Here is a 15,751-nt window from a genome sequence, read left to right as displayed (position 1 = left end):
TTTTCAATCAGTAAATTTTTATCGGCAACATGGCATTTGAAGTAAAACCGAATCCATGGTTAAGAAATTATAGTTTTCTTTGAGCATTGCCCCCAGATTTAATATACCAGAGTAGAGATTGCTGAAGTTTGTTCTTAATTTTTTTATAATTGTATCATTTTTAAATGTAACTATATGTAATTGATTATATGTATTTTATTCACATATGATTGAATGTTCTTGCATTTTAAGGTTTTTTATGAGCCAAAATAAAGGAATATGAACTGTACTATTAAAAAAATGCATATTTTTGCTTCTATTTTTCTGTAGGCAGGAGAGAAACATTACCATCCGACCTGTGCACGATGCGTGAGGTGTCATCTGATGTTTGCAGAAGGAGAAGAAATGTATCTACAAGGTAAACCAAGAAAGCTGCAGTTACAATTATGTGCAAATAGGTTCAATAACTATTTCTGTATGTATTAATCCAGTTCGGTGATGGTGTTTTATTTCAGTCACATCTTCTAAATAATGGTTAAAAAGAAGGTACATTATTAATATGGAAGAATGAGTTAAGGCAGATGAGGCGGAAGCAGCAGTTCGATTCTAGTCCTGAGAGTTGAGTCTCCCATCTGACTGTCTTCAAATGCTTTCTTTAATTGCTGCTCCTGCATACCATGAGGATTCTGGGAGGGTGGCCACCTTCCTTTAGGTCACTGCAGACATGATTTCTGATTCTTGACTTTTAACCTAATTCTGAATGCATTAGTTTTGTTTTTGCTCCAGTGAACTACTTAGACTAACACACCTGAAATCAATAATTTATAGGTGAAACGTTCAAGGCTGAAGGCAGTGTCCATAGTGACCTGGAGATACATGGTTAATTTATGCAGTAAGTAAAAAACAGGACTCAAGAATAATGAAAAGCTCATTCCCAAATAGTAATATATTCTTTGGTTTTGACACGAACAACCCAGAAGAAACACCCTCCTGCTCAGCGTGTAAATGTTTTTGGACAATAATCTGGTGCAGCAGCAAATACTGAATGCATTTAATGCAAGTCAGAGTGTCAGGCTTCAACTAACCTGAAGTTCCAAATCTGCAGGAGTGAAGATGGTCCAGCCAGTTCCCCGCAGAACAAACCCCAACGCACAACTAAAAACGAGTGTTGGCCTCCATTCTCAGGGAGATAGGGGGTAGATGAGGGACAGAGGACAACACAGGATGGAGAGGATTCTTGGTCTTCATCACAGCCAGACAGCAAGCTCCTCACTCTATAATTCCCCTCTTTCCTGTACTGGATCTCTAGAGGGACATAAAGGCACCCAGTAGAATTTAATAGTTATAATAAGAATAATACCCATGCATAAGTATCTCTGCACTGGATCCCTCAAATAGTATCACAGAGACTACTGTAGCCAACACAGAGAGACGAGTTACCATCACTCGCCAAACCAATCTCCAGGAAATATAATCAGGGTGAGCTTGGTAAAGTTCCAAAAATACAAACTCTCCACTAAATAATTAGTAAGTAAGTAAAGTTCCATTTGAGCTAGGAGGAGGAAGGAACAATACCAAAGTCCCATATGTTTCTCCCCAGAAATGTATAATCCATTCAGACAGATTCAGTGCAATGACCGTTGTAGGTTGGAAATCGGCATGTCTGTAGACACACTTGTCCAAAAAAACAAAATTGATAACCAAGGAAAAGTAGGAGATAAAATTGGAGGAGCGCTACTCACAGGAGTGGGAAGATGCCGACTAGTACGAACTGGGGCTCCGGCACAGGATTGCTTAAAATCATGGTTGTCCTGGATGCCCCTAACAACGGTGTGCAGCTTAATGCAGGGAAAAGAGGACTGGAGTTGGGAAAAACCACTGATGGGAAACTACCCCTGCACCAGAGAAAGTTGCAGGTAATCCGGAAGAGCTGGCATAAGTGGGACCGCAGCTCTAATGCGGGAGTTTGTCAAAATGCAGGAGGAGTGAAACCACTCAGAAGCAAAGAGGCGGGTACACAAGGTAAGCAGGAAACTCAAAGTCAAGCATGGCTAGGAGCATGGGCGCGACTTAAGTATTCGGGAGACGACACGACAGAGAAGCAACAGATATGGTAGCCTTTGGGTTGGATTGAATACTAGAAGTAAAAGAGGTAGTCCACCCATTTTCATAGGGGCTCGTTGTTTTATATAACATTGATAGATGAGGTAATGGATAATTGTTCCTTACATGATTTCTCTCCTTATTTAGTCACAACTTATTGTACATTAAGATATTTCATAATTTGTTTCTTTTTTCTATAGAGAGAATGCTATAAAAATAAGTGGGCATAGTCTAGTTGGCACATTTTATAGAGATACTGGGATGGAGTGGTAGGAAGCACGGAGAGGATTGATGCATGAGATATTGAGAAAGGTTCAATGAAGTGAATCATAAATGATTGACTATGTAACAGATTGATGTATATTATGATATTGTCATTTTGAAGGCTTTAGAATTTCCGAGATGTTCAAGCATGAGGAATTCCAACCATTATGCATGGGTTTCCACGACTGATGTCACATTATAGTTCTAAGTGTGTGAAACGATTTTGCACCAAGTCACGTGGGTGATATAAAATAGAGATAGGATAAGAAACAAGTGTTATAGCAAAGATTTGTTTGTTATATATAATCTCTTAGCCCTGAAGAAGTCGCAGGATTTGATACCCGACAAGCGATGAAACACATGTTGGCGGCTGAGATTGGTGGATCTACAATAAAAAGAACAAGACAGAAACGGGCACTATTGTGGATACTATTCATGTTATATAAGAAATTTAGCGAGTGCTGGGGATTGTTTTGTATAACCAGTTAAGGGTAGGTGTCAGCTTCTAGCCACACCAAGGCTTCTCAATAAAGCATTTAACAGTAATTAATTCCATTCTGCTGATGGAGTCATCAGGCAACTGCCACACTGTACCGAGGAGGAGAGAGGCAGCACTCCTCTGGGCATATGTCTCTGTCACAAGCACAATTGAAAACCACACAAGCCCCTAAAATATATCATGGGAGCATATGGTTTCTTCAGAAACCTTTGGTGGCTTCTGACTACTGACTCTAAATACCTGGTTATGTGGAACCTCCGCCTATGGGCCTTAAAATCAACAGCTACAACACTAGACTTGCTCACACCGGCTGCATCCTTAAAAGAGATGGAAGGAAGGCCATTCGGTGGTACAGTGGACACAAGATATCTCAGATTAACAGTAGCAGATACTGCAGGAGGTGATGGAGGGAGTAGGGACGGTGTTGACAGTTGTAATGACCCATACATTGGAGGTTGAACCACCTCCAACTTCATGCACACAGGAGTCAGGCACAGTGATAATGAAGTTCACCCTAAGAGTTTCAGAGGGGGACAGGACAGCTCCATAATAGGCTGGCCACTTCTCTGCCCATGTTCACTATCTATGTGATGAGCCTTTTGGCACCATTTAAGGGCATAGCTGCCTCTTCCTCCTGCACCTGTTCCCAATATATTGCTTATTCATAGACTCAGACATTTTCTGTGGAGCTGCCAGATTCTGTCATGATACTCCTGTTAGAAATTGGGTCATTCATTTATATTAAATACAATCACCCTGGTAATATTTTAACACAGTTCTTAGAGAATCTTTTGTTCACCCTCCCATAGCTGCTGTACAAGTAGCAGGCCATTCACCTGAGAATTGTGTGCTAAGTTAAAGGAGTACCAACAGTTTTAAATTCAAGAAAACAACACTTCAAAAGTACTAAACTAATGTAGAAAAACAGAGAAAAATGAAATGAGTAAAAACTACACTACAGTGTAGGGGTGCCTGCCTTTTAAGGGTGAATTGTTTTTGTGCAGGAATGGATACCTTTCTGCACAAAAACAATCTCTTAAGGTATTTTCCTGTTTGTATGTGTGCTGCAGATTGCACACATACAAAGAGGAAATAATGAGAGTAATAAGATTTTCTCCTCGTTACATAATCATTGGGAGTGGTACCGATTTCATGTAATCCCACGTTTCCAAACCTCTGTAAATCTTGGATTGCATGAAATCCATGGGTGGGTGCAAGGGAACTCCCATGTTCCATCCATAGCACGCCTCCCAGAACGAAATGTAACACAATGCAGCGCAAGGCGCTGCATTGCGTTACATTGTTTTTGCAAAGCCACGCAAGTGGGCACCAATTTGCCCTTGAATGGCTTTGTAAATATTTGCTAGAATTTTGCTTTATGGATGCGCCACAAAAGTGGTGCAACCATGACGTAACATTTTTGTAAATCAGGTCATCAGTTCAAAGTTGACGGGCCGGGTTTTAATTTGGGCTAACCTTGATACAGAGGAGGTTGGGCATGCCAAGTGAGTCACTTTGGCCAAGGTTTTTACATTGAGGCTTGTACTATTGAAGTGTACTGTTTGGAGCTCAATATCTACCACAAGGACAAAGTCCAATGCTAGAAATAGCAAGGGTCCTTTAGATACGTCTTCATCTAGCTCCTGCCAAGGCTGTTGTTTGTTTCACTAAAAGCTCAGAGCAGGAAAATATGGGTGTCATAGCAGCTGACATAATTTTGCTACTCGGATGGATTTGCCATCTTGCCCAGGCCCACGATTTTTTCTTTGGACCGTTCTACTTTTTTGATTCTCAACTCCAGCACCATGGCAAGGCTGGAAGTTGTAGATAGACAGAGCTACAAAAGTCCAGATACCAGTACAGCAAAGTTCTTCTGAACCAATTTCCATAGTGAAAAAGCTCTGAGCTAGATGAACCTGGTTTTCTTTCCCACTTGCACCTTATCCCAGTCCTTCTGATATAGAATGATGACTGAGTCCCACTGTCCTCATATTGTTGGTAAAGTACCCCCTGGTCACTCCTGCATGCCTGGGATGCTCACAACACTGACCTGCTAGGCCCACTGGAGGGTCCAGTGCTTCAGGTGTCTTCTCCCATCCATCAGGCAGAGTCTTATTCTTGAAAGATGTTTTCCTCCCAAGTTCAGGAATATTCTAAGGAGGTTGTCCTCATGCGTAGTCGTATCCTGTGCGCTCTAGAGATACCTTCACCTAATCTTAACTAATTTCTAGCAAGTCACTCACTCCCTTTTTTATTACTCTTCTCTCATTTTACTGCCAATCTTCCCATAAGCCCTGCAGGCTCCACCTTGAGAGATTTCCTTCTGTATCTCTTGAGTTAAACTTAGGTATATGACTCATTTTCTTTATGTTGTGGGAAAACAAAAATTAACGTCTTAACTTATTTCATCCCCACTGTTAGCAAAATAAAGGTAACTAACTATGGTATTCTTCTCTTTCTATTGTAGCAACTGCCATTTGGCACCCATCTTGTAGGCAGGCAGCCAAAGCAGAAGAGCGAAGTAAGGTGAGTGTATTTATTTAATTTCTATTACTTGAGCATTTAAATATTTGACACAATTGTACTGTTTAATTTTTGAGTACATTTTATTTTATTTCTACTTCTTGAACATGTAATTCCTTGACTTTCCAGATTTTTCTGTGAAAATCCAATGAAAATGCTATAACAATTCTCCAGATATATACTCCTGGGGTTCAGATATTAAACCCTGGGGATATTATGGTATGTGGATTTGCGGAGAGTGGCTAATCACCGGTTAGGGGATCGAGGCACTGAGGATGGCAGGCCTGAGGGGGGAGAAGGAGATTATTCCTGTTTCATGTGGAGGAGCCTTGTCTTGGGGTTCCTACGGAAGTCCATGAGGGAGGGGGAGACTCTGAGGTGTTTTGCGAGGTCGTTCCAGGACTTGGCTGCAAGGTATAAAAAGGAACGTCCTCTGCTTCTGGGGTTTTTGATTTGAGGGATGTGTGTTCATGCTTGGGACACAGATCGAAGGTGTCTGGTGGGCTGGTAGAAGTGGAGGCAGTGGCTGAGATAAGCTTGACCGGTGTTGTTGAGAGGTTTGAGAGGTTTGGGTGGCGTGGATGAGTAGCTTGAATTTACATCTTTCCTGGACTGGGAAACAGTGAAGATTGTTGAGATGTGGTATGTTCAGGATGAGTCTGGCAGCGGCGTTCTGGGTGGTTTGGATTCGGCGTAGGACATGGGCTGGGATTTCGATGTAGGGGGCATGTCCGTAATCATCGTCTACTTGTGATAAGAGCCTGAGTGGCCATCCGTCTGGTGTTCAATGGGATCCACTTGAAAATCTTGCACAGCATTCGCAGGATATGGAAGTGTGATGAGGAAACAGCGTTGATCTGTTTACTCATAGAAATAATGATCCTGAGATTCTTGGCATGGTCCGCAGAGGTGAGTGGTGGGCCAAGTTCAGAGGGCTGGCCACCCAGAGACATCTCAGGGGAGTGGCTGTTAATTAGACAGTTTTGTCTGTGTTAAAATGGAGGCAGTTGTTTTCTTCCAAGCTGCAACGTTTCTCATGCAGTTGATGATGTTTGCTTTAGAGGTGCTGGTTGAGTCAGTAAGGGAGATAATGAGCTGTGTATCGGGGTTGTATGACGTTACAGCGCATGCTTTTACTCTGCATGCTGTTACAACACAATTTTTTACCCCGACTTGCTGTCGGGGTGCGCTGGAGTTTGGAACAGTATAATTTACTATTCCGACTCCAGTCTGTGCAACAGTAGGGAAGGTGTTGGAGTTAAATCCAACACCTTATACCCCCTACAGCAAGCCATTTTCATTGTAATAGCATGTGGGGTAAAATCATGCGTTGTAATGCATGCATTGTAACGGATGTTTCCAGTGTATTGGCAGCGTAGTATACTTTGTTAATACTGTGGGCATTGATGATGTCCACAAGAGGCATCATGTAGTCATTGAAGAGCGTTGGGCTGAGCGATGATGCTTGAGGAACTCCGCAGATGAGTTTCTTGGATTCTGGGGTATAGAGGGGTAGTCTAACTCGATGAGTTCTTTCCATGAGGAAGGAGGATATTCATTTGAGGACTGGTCCACAGATACTCAAGTGCTGAAGTTTTCTGATGAGTGACTTGTGGGAGACCATATCAAACCCTGCCGAGAGGTAAAGGAGGATGAGTGCAGCCGTTTCTCCTCAGTCAAGGATGCTTCTGATGTCATTGGTGTCTGCAATGAGGGCTGTCTCTGTGCTCTGGTTGGGTCAAAAGCCTCAAGAACTGTCTAGGAGCTGATGGAGTTCTATATGGTCTACAAGTTGGGTATTGATGGCTTTCTCAATGACTTTAGCTGAAAAAGGCAGGAGTGAGATGGGTCTGTAGCTGCTGAAGGTGTTGAGGTCCGCTGTTGGTTTCTTCAATAGGACGTTGACTTCTGCACTTTTCCAGCAAGATGGGAAGGGGGTGGCGTTTCTGGAGGTGTTGTTGATAGCTAAGAGCACAAGGGAGGTAATGGTTCTTCCAAATTTGTATATAAAGTGAGGCCATGGGTCTGAGGAGGCTCCTGAGTGGATGGTATTTCTTCAGGTCAGTGATTTCTTTGTTCGAGAGGGATTCCAGTTGCTTAGCTGCTGTTTAGAAATGAAGGAGGTGTCCGGCTGGTCAGGGGAGTTCGTATCGGTATTCTATGGGTTGAATGTGTTGTGGATCTGGGCAATCTTCTGTTTAAAAAAGTTTCGGTGTAGATTTGGTGATATGGGATGATGTCGCTGTTGTCAGCTGCAGGATTGGAGAACTCCTTGATGATGTGAAGAGTTCTTTGTCTTTGTTTGAGTTGGCATTGAGTCTGAGAGTTAGGGCCTTTCTCTTTACATCTCCTAGTTGTTGGTGGTAAAGGTTGAGGGCGGCTTTGTATGTGGATTTTGAAGTGGGGTTTTTGTTGAGTCTCCATTTTCGCTCAAGTTGTTTTCAGTGGCGCTTAAAGTTCCTGTGGTTGTTTGTGTACCAGCTGGGTCGTTTGTTGTTTTTGTAGGTCTTGTTTCTGATGGGAGCGGTGCAGTTGGGGAGTAATTCATTGAAGAGCTTGGTGTTTACATTGAGGTTCCCGGTGTGGTTGGGTGGGCATTCCTGGTGGGTCGTGGTCCAGTTTTCTTCAGATATTTTACCCCAGTGTCTTGATGGTGCTCTGGGTTTTTCTGATGAGGTGGCTTGGTGGGTGGGTTTCTTGAAATGTGTGATGTAGTGGTCAGCCATGTGAGTGTGGTCGTGTGGGTGATGGTGATCGTGTCCGAAGAGAAAATAGGGTCGAGGGTGTGGCCTGCTGTGTGAGTTGGTCCTTGAACGAGCCATGTGAGTCTGAGGTTTTGAAGGCTTTTAAGAAGGGCAGTAGAGGCTGGGTCTTTGGTGTCTTCCAGGAGGAAATTGGGGTCCCGGGGGAGTATGTAGTTGGTTGATCTGATGGAGAGGGGGAGCAACGAAGTATACAATGTTGGGGTAGAATTCCGTTGGGGGGCCCAGGGGACGGCAGACGAGGGTTTCCGCTATGCTCCCTTCAACTCCCTTCAACTCCCTGATCCTGTAGTCAGCTCTCAAGATCTATGTAATGACATTGCAGACTTTTTTCACAACAAAATCCTTGATATCCATACATCATTAGAAGCACAACGTCATTCTCTGGATGAGAATACTCCTCCTGGTATAAGCTCTTTTGAATCTTTGGATACAGCCCCTTCCAGCTCCCTCACGGAATTTCCTTCCCTGTCTCTGGAAGGATTGAATCTTCTACTTGACAGGACGAAATCCTCCTCCCCATTGGAGCCACTACCTCTTAAAAAGCTGAAAGAGTGTAGATGCAGTCTTCTTCCCTCCTTGTTGGAGGTGATGAATAAGGCGATCGTTCAAGGTTCTTTTCCATCGGTATGGAAGAGGGCAATTGTGAAGCCTCTCCTAAAGAAACCTTCACTTGACCCTGGCCTCCTTAAACATTTTAGGCCCATTTCCCTTCTCCCTGCACCTGCAAAAATACTAGAGGCACATTTGAATCTCCATTTATCTTCCTTTCTCGATGCTTCTGAGTATCTTGACAGCACCCAACATGGATTTCGAAAACATCATAGCACAGAATCTGCCCTCACTTTTGTAGTCGACAACATCCGACGCAAAGTTGACGCTGGTCAAACTACTATTCTAGTGCTACTGGACCTCACGGCTGCATTCGATACCCTGTCTCCCGCCATCTTAACATCTCGGCTTAGGGAGGCAGGTGTAACTGGGTCGGCCCTGAGCCTTCTCAGTTCCTTTCTCCTTGATAGGGAACAGAGAGTGATGCTCGGAAACCACCTCTCCCCAGCCAAGTCTCTGCAATGTGGGGTGCCACAGGGGTCGGCATTAAGTCCGACCCTGTTCAACATCTACGTGGCCCCCCTTGCTAGGCTGGTAAGATCGCAGGGGATGGAAGTGGTATCATACGCCGATGACACCCAGATCATGGTGTCATTCACTCATTCCTCTGTCATTACATCTGCCTTCAGCTTCAGGTCATGTATGCAACTTGTAGCAGACTGGATGGTCATCAACTCCCTGAAGCTGAATGGCGATAAGACAGAGGTGTTGGTCTTTGGGAAGGACCAAGATGTCTGGTCGAGTGAGTGGTGGCCTTCCTCTCTTGGCACCTGCCCCACTCCCTCTCAATCGGCCAGAAATCTCGGTGTGGTGTTTTTATACTTCACTCTCAATGTCTCTTCAGGTTAATCGGACTGTGGCAACCTGCTGGGGCGTTATCAGGATACTCAACAGAATTCGCAGCTATCTATCCCTGCATGCACGTAAGCAGATTGCAGTCGCCCTTGTTGGCTCCAGGTTAGATTACTGCAACTCTCTATACATGGAGTCCAACAAGGGCCTCATACATCGGCTGCAAATCGTGCAGAATGCTGCTGCACGTTTTGTCCTAGACCTTCCTAAGACATCATCTGCCACCACCGCGAGGAGAGACCTCCATTGGTTGCCTGTCCAGCACAGAATCTATTTCAAAATTCTGTGCTTGACTTACAGAGCTCTCGAGGATAGATCTAAAGGCGCTCTTAGCTCCCTACTTACCCGTTACCATCCCACAAGGTGCCTTCGCTCTGCGGGACTACTCCAGCTTGCAGTCCCCCGCTTCAGGCTTACCAGATGGGGAGCCAGAGCCTTTTCCGTCGCTGCTCCTCAGCTCTGGAACACCGTGCCTATGGAGATTAAAACTCTACCCTCTCTAGACTTGTTCAAAAAGGCCTTAAAAACGTGGTGCTTCTCAAGAGCCTATTCAGGATGAACTGCTTGGTCTGTGTCATGAGCTGGTTTTTTTAATTAGGCGCCTTGACGCCCACCGGGCTAAGTTTGCGCACGACAAGACTCCTATCATTCATCATTCATTCAGGGTGGCATTGTAGTCCATTCGTAGTTTGAAGTGGTGGTGTTGCATGAATGTGAGCCCGTGGAGGTAGTGCAGTCACTCGTATATTTGTAGATGATTGCAGGTCCTCCACCTGGTTTGTGGGTTTGATCCTGTTGTATGAATGATGCATGAATGAATGAATAGGTTTATAGTGTGATTACTTAAAGCCATTACAATATACAAATTTAAAGAACACATATAACGCTAGAGGATGGTCAAATTTAAAAATAAAAGTTAGAAACTGAGCCAGTCTGGGGCATGGCTAACCGCCAAGCATGGCGGACATCTGCTAGCGGGGCTCCGTGCGAGGCCGTGACACCAGGGCATTTATGTTGATAATACGGAGGCACTCTACACCCAACACACAGCGTGGACTGTGGAGGCTGTGGGGAACACTGCGACATTAAAAAAGGCGAGCCAGAGCCGTGAACTGATCGGGAGGGACGGCGCGCACTGCAGCAGTATGAACAGAGGAGGCAGGGAAACTTGCCTTGTTGGCTGTGGTCGCCTGAAGTGCACGGCGTGTCTGCAGTGGAGCAGACACACAGAAGACAAAACCTGATGACCGAGGGGTGATCCCTGTGAAACCAGCAACATTCTGGGCAAGTGTTAGACTGCAAGACATTGATCTGGCCAACATACGCAGGAGCATAAAATGGAGGGCCTCATGAAGAGAGGGCTTTAGATTGCGGCCGTCTCCATAAGAGGACCCCTGGTAAGTTGAGAGGCGGGGACACCTATGGCGGTGAAGGAGCAGGGGGTGCGAGAATCACTGCGACCATGGAGAAGCCATGGTGTAAGGCTCTGATGGAAACAGTGCCCGTGTGTGGCAGCCTTACGAGGCCGCACTTCACTGCTTTGGGGCCACCTGGAGGTACATCTGGCTCGACAGCATGAAAAGGTAGAAGCGGGGACTGGGTGGTGGTCCCTGCGCTCCCGGATACGCTGAGAGCAGGCAATACCAAGCAGCAGTAAATAAAGAGACATATGGGAGCATACAAAATGGCGGACCGCCTCGCAGGGAGGTGATGAACTGCGCTCACGTACATGCAAACCAGTTAGAGAGATGCGGCCTGTACTGAGCTGGGTGATTGTGGCACTTGGAGGACTGTAGGTTGCAGGGTCGTGAGGTTTTCTGCAGCCACAAGAGTATTCAAGGAGTAAACCTCCGGCAAGCATAGCGCCCACTGCTGTGAAATCAGGCAAGTGTGCAATCTACTTAACTGGCCCCACCCAGTGTGACATTGAGTCCGACAACACACCATAACCTCATTGGGAGTGGAAAGGGCATAACTAACAAACAATCAATGGGATGTACCCCACTGCCAGGCCATAGTGCACAGGAAGCGGGTGCCGCTCACTACACAGTTCGGGACGTGTTTGTGGAACTGTGTTCCCGGAAGTGGGGATTGAGAGTGATCCAGCGGAAAGCGGCTGCTGTGGTTCAACATTAAGTGAAGTGTCTGGTGAAGAGTGGTCAGTCTGACAATATAGGAACTGATGTGGGCGGCCCTATAGACAGCAGCAGTTTCGGAGGATAGACTGCGAGCAAAAGGGCACAGTTATGCCCCAGGAGCCCTGAACGGACCGACACAAGACGGAGGTCAATAGACAGTGCCCCCGCAGACTGGGCGCACAGGACATATTCTGGTGGACAGCGTGAGACGAAGACGACGGTTGATAAAGAGGGAGCCGCGGCACCTCTCTGCCTACACACAACATGGGGCGCACTAAGGCTTAACAGCTGGAAACCCAAGATACTGGGGGATCGGAACCCGCAACACAGGATACAGTGCCACACAGCCCGGATCAAGATGTGATACCACCTACAGAGCCAGGAGGATCCACCGATAAGCTAGACCTGATTTTAAAAGAAATACGCGAATTGCCTACAGCGATAGAGCAGCAGGGGAGGGCTTTGTCCGCTAACATCAGCTTACTGAAGGCAGACCATGTCAAACTCGCTGAGAAGGTTAAATCCAACAAAATGGTCCTGGATTAATTTGGTGCTCCAGCAAATGGATCACGCTTCTCAATTGGAGCAGCTACGCAAGCAACTGAAGGGGCTGCAAGACAGGTTGGATGATGCGGAAGGAAGATCCCACCGCAATAACGTAAGAATCCTCGGTATACCGGAATGAAGCAAGGGATCCAACCCCACCCAGTTTGTAGAGCAGTGGCTACGCGAACAAGTGGCACAGGAAGGGCTCAAAGATTTGTATAGTGTGAACGTGCGCATCAGGTCCCAACTAGACCGCAGCGCCTGGGTGCGCCACCCAGGCCGCTCATAGCACGCATTTTGAACTATAAAGACCAGGACACAATACTATGAGCTGCTAGAGAAAAGGCTCCCATTCGATTTGAGAATAAAACGATCTCGCTGTACCCAGACTTTACCATAGTTGTACAGAGAGCACGATCCACATTCCAGGCGGTGAAAAAGACACTTCAATTACATAATTTAAAGTATTCTTTGTTCTTCCCGGCCCGCTTCAAAGTTATATTTGGCCAAAAAGCCATATTCTTCGATACCCCAGAAGATGCAGTGGACTGGGCAGTTCATTGACTACTAATACATCACACGTATCGGCAATGGCAGACACAAGTCAACAGCCAAAACCTCAACGAATCGAGAGGGTCAAGCGGAATCAAAGACAGAAGAGCCTGCATGGCCACAGCGCAAACCCATCTCAAGAACAAATTGCAGACAGTCAACACCATGCGCTGATGGCTGCGGCAGCACTGGGAGATCTGGATACGAAATCTGCTGTAGAGACTGTTGACGCTGTTCCCCGCGATAACCCCACAGACTGCAAATGATTATGTGGGCTGAAATATGTAACGGCTGAATGTAACTCCATGGCCCCCTCAGATAAGTATGGCCTCTATAGAGACCAATTGATCTGTATGTCATTATTGATTGTACTAAGATAGGGCTTGTGCTGGGCCTCCGCAAATGTTATAAGTGGGCACCGTATCCTGGGTGCCGGGAAAATGGTAGTTACTGCCTCCCCCGTGGCAAACTGCTAAATGGTACACGTTTTGTAGAGTTCTTGTTGAGCTATATATCTTTGTTTTGTCCCCTAACGTTGAATGGGGAACCATTTGTTGGGTGTTATGAGGGTATATACAGGTAAGGAGTCAAATGCAGGCAATTCGCTAGGTGGTCAGCAGGAAAAAATGAGTAATCTTGGTATGCATCACTATGTAAATTTCAATGACACAACCTAATAAGTAGAAATGTACGTCCTGGAATGTCATGGGACTTGGATCTGTGCACAAGAGACACCGACTTCTTGCACAGATAAACCGCAGGAAGTCACACATAGTTTTCCTTCAGGAATCACACCTCACGCAGGCAAAGGCTATCAAATTACAAAGAAAATGGAGGGGACAGCTGTTCTACACTTCCAATTCGGCGTTTGCTAGGGGAGCTGCGATATGGATTCATAGTGCCATCCCGTTCGCAGTAGTTGAGCAGAAGATAGACTCGAATGGCAGATATGTGCTGGTACATGGTACACTGGATGGCAAACATATAGTGCAGCGAAGCATTTATGCCCCGAACTCGGAGCAAGATATGTTTTTAGAGGATCTGACTAATGCACTGAATGGTTGGAAGGAATACCCCTGGATATTGGGAGTCGATTTTAATATGGTGCTCGTCATAGATCTAGATTTATCTCACCCGCCACTTCAGGGTATTAGCTGCAGGAAATTTGCGGATGCACTCAAATGATGGGCAGAGGGCATAATAATGCCGGTACTATAAATAAATAATTACCGGTACTATTTTTCTATGCATTAACTTAAACAGATAGCTCAATAAATAAGAGGCAGAATCCGAGGTGTCTGAGTCATAAGGGCTTTAATCAGATGGCTCGAGCCAATGGACCATCGGGTTCCATCACCTGCAAAGGTTCAGGAAGGGACAGACACAAGGGGGAAGAAAAAGCCGCATGTCATATTAACATCACACAGTATATATAGTAAAATAGTACAATTGCATTGAATACAGTGGGCGTAACAAGTGACAAACGAAAGATAAGAACATATGGGCGTGAAAAGAAGGCGTGCACGGGGCGTGCACGGAGACATGTGATGTAAACGTCACAGAAGTGTCATGAATGGGTGGATACATGGAGGGGGCTACCTGGGCAGCTGGAACCTTTAACCTACTGGTGCGCGTAAACGGGCCATGACGTGTAACTGGGGAGAGCTGGGGGCTCTGACTTCTGGCACTAGAAGAGGAGACTAAAGTCTGGGATGTCAAGACGACATGTACCTATTGCATATCTGATATCTCGTGTTTGGAGTACATGCTGCTTGAATCTAAAAGTCATCAGGGCAAAGGCTACTTGACACTAAGGCTGGTGCATGCATATATTCTACATGTATTGCGTGTGCTATGGATATTAATTCAGTAATTCTCTTGCATGGAGACAGGAAGACTAGACTATAGCTGAAGATGTTTATGCGGTTCATTAGCTTAGGAATGTGAAACCGGGGAGCTGAACTGGTAACTAGAGGCATAACATATTCTTGGCAGACAGGCAGGCAGGCCAGGCCGGGCACCGCGCTGCTTGGCAGGAAGTAAGTGAAGGGTCAGGGATGCGGGAGGGGCTGCATCGCTCCTCGGAGTGGTTTCAGGAGACTGAAGCTCGAATCTGGTGTCCGGGCCCTTACGAGGCCTAGAAACGGGGACAACTCGATGAATTAACGTGCACAATGTAAAACGTTGGCAGCATAGGCCTAATACTTGTTACTTTCACGAGGACTGGATAACTGGCATATTAACGTCGGACACAACTATAATTGCGTCTTTATTCGGTCAAGGGGTAACATATGCATATCGATCATGCACATATAACATACGATGGGGAACACGTAGGGACACATGACAGGGCAAAATATAATTTTCCTCATTCCCTCCTTGTTCCCTACGTTTCCTTCAGGAAACATCAATATTCATGATACCATCTATCTGTTCATAGAGCATCATTTGCTCGTCTCGAATTTTCTGGGAACGGGACTTAGGACTTGGAATACAAGAGGTAGCGCACAAGCCGCAAATCGCAGGGCCACATTGTAAACATAGACAACAACTGAATATGATCATTACTACTATTCCCAGGAATGACAATACTTTCCATCCCCAGGCAGATATTATACTCCAGAGCCAACCGGACCATGTCCAGGTGCCTGGATTCTGGTGCAACTGATGGGCTATTTTATGAAGTCTGGTTATAGCTGAATATACAGACGGTGCGTTATTAGGAATGAAAACGCAGCAACTAGATCCGATGACTCTACAGGCTCCGCCCCTATCGGCCAGTATGACGTCAAGAACAAGGCGGTTCTGAAGAACGACAAATCTGATAGCAGATTGTTCTTCTGTTAAGTTACCTAGAGCGGAAGTAGTCTCATTCACTACTGCTTCAAGGGTTCTGGTTAACCTACGTATTAGCTTACTAT

At 45.6% G+C, this 15,751-nt stretch overlaps 1 protein-coding gene across 1 annotated transcript in view; it reads left to right on the top strand.

Moving 5' to 3' along the window:
* ABLIM2 (actin binding LIM protein family member 2) overlaps positions 1–15,751 on the top strand; it is a 797,090-nt gene that overhangs the window by 408,124 nt on the left and 373,215 nt on the right. The window contains exons 7-8 of the mRNA XM_078678529.1: positions 310–397; positions 5,313–5,371. Of these exons, the coding sequence (XP_078534655.1) occupies positions 310–397; positions 5,313–5,371 (147 nt within the window). The remainder of the gene's footprint in view (positions 1–309; positions 398–5,312; positions 5,372–15,751) is intronic.

The sequence above is a fragment of the Lissotriton helveticus genome, chromosome 2_2 (assembly GCF_964261635.1).
Source record: "Lissotriton helveticus chromosome 2_2, aLisHel1.1, whole genome shotgun sequence".
Taxonomy (NCBI): domain Eukaryota; kingdom Metazoa; phylum Chordata; class Amphibia; order Caudata; family Salamandridae; genus Lissotriton; species Lissotriton helveticus.
This window is presented reverse-complemented; position numbering and strand designations above follow the sequence as displayed.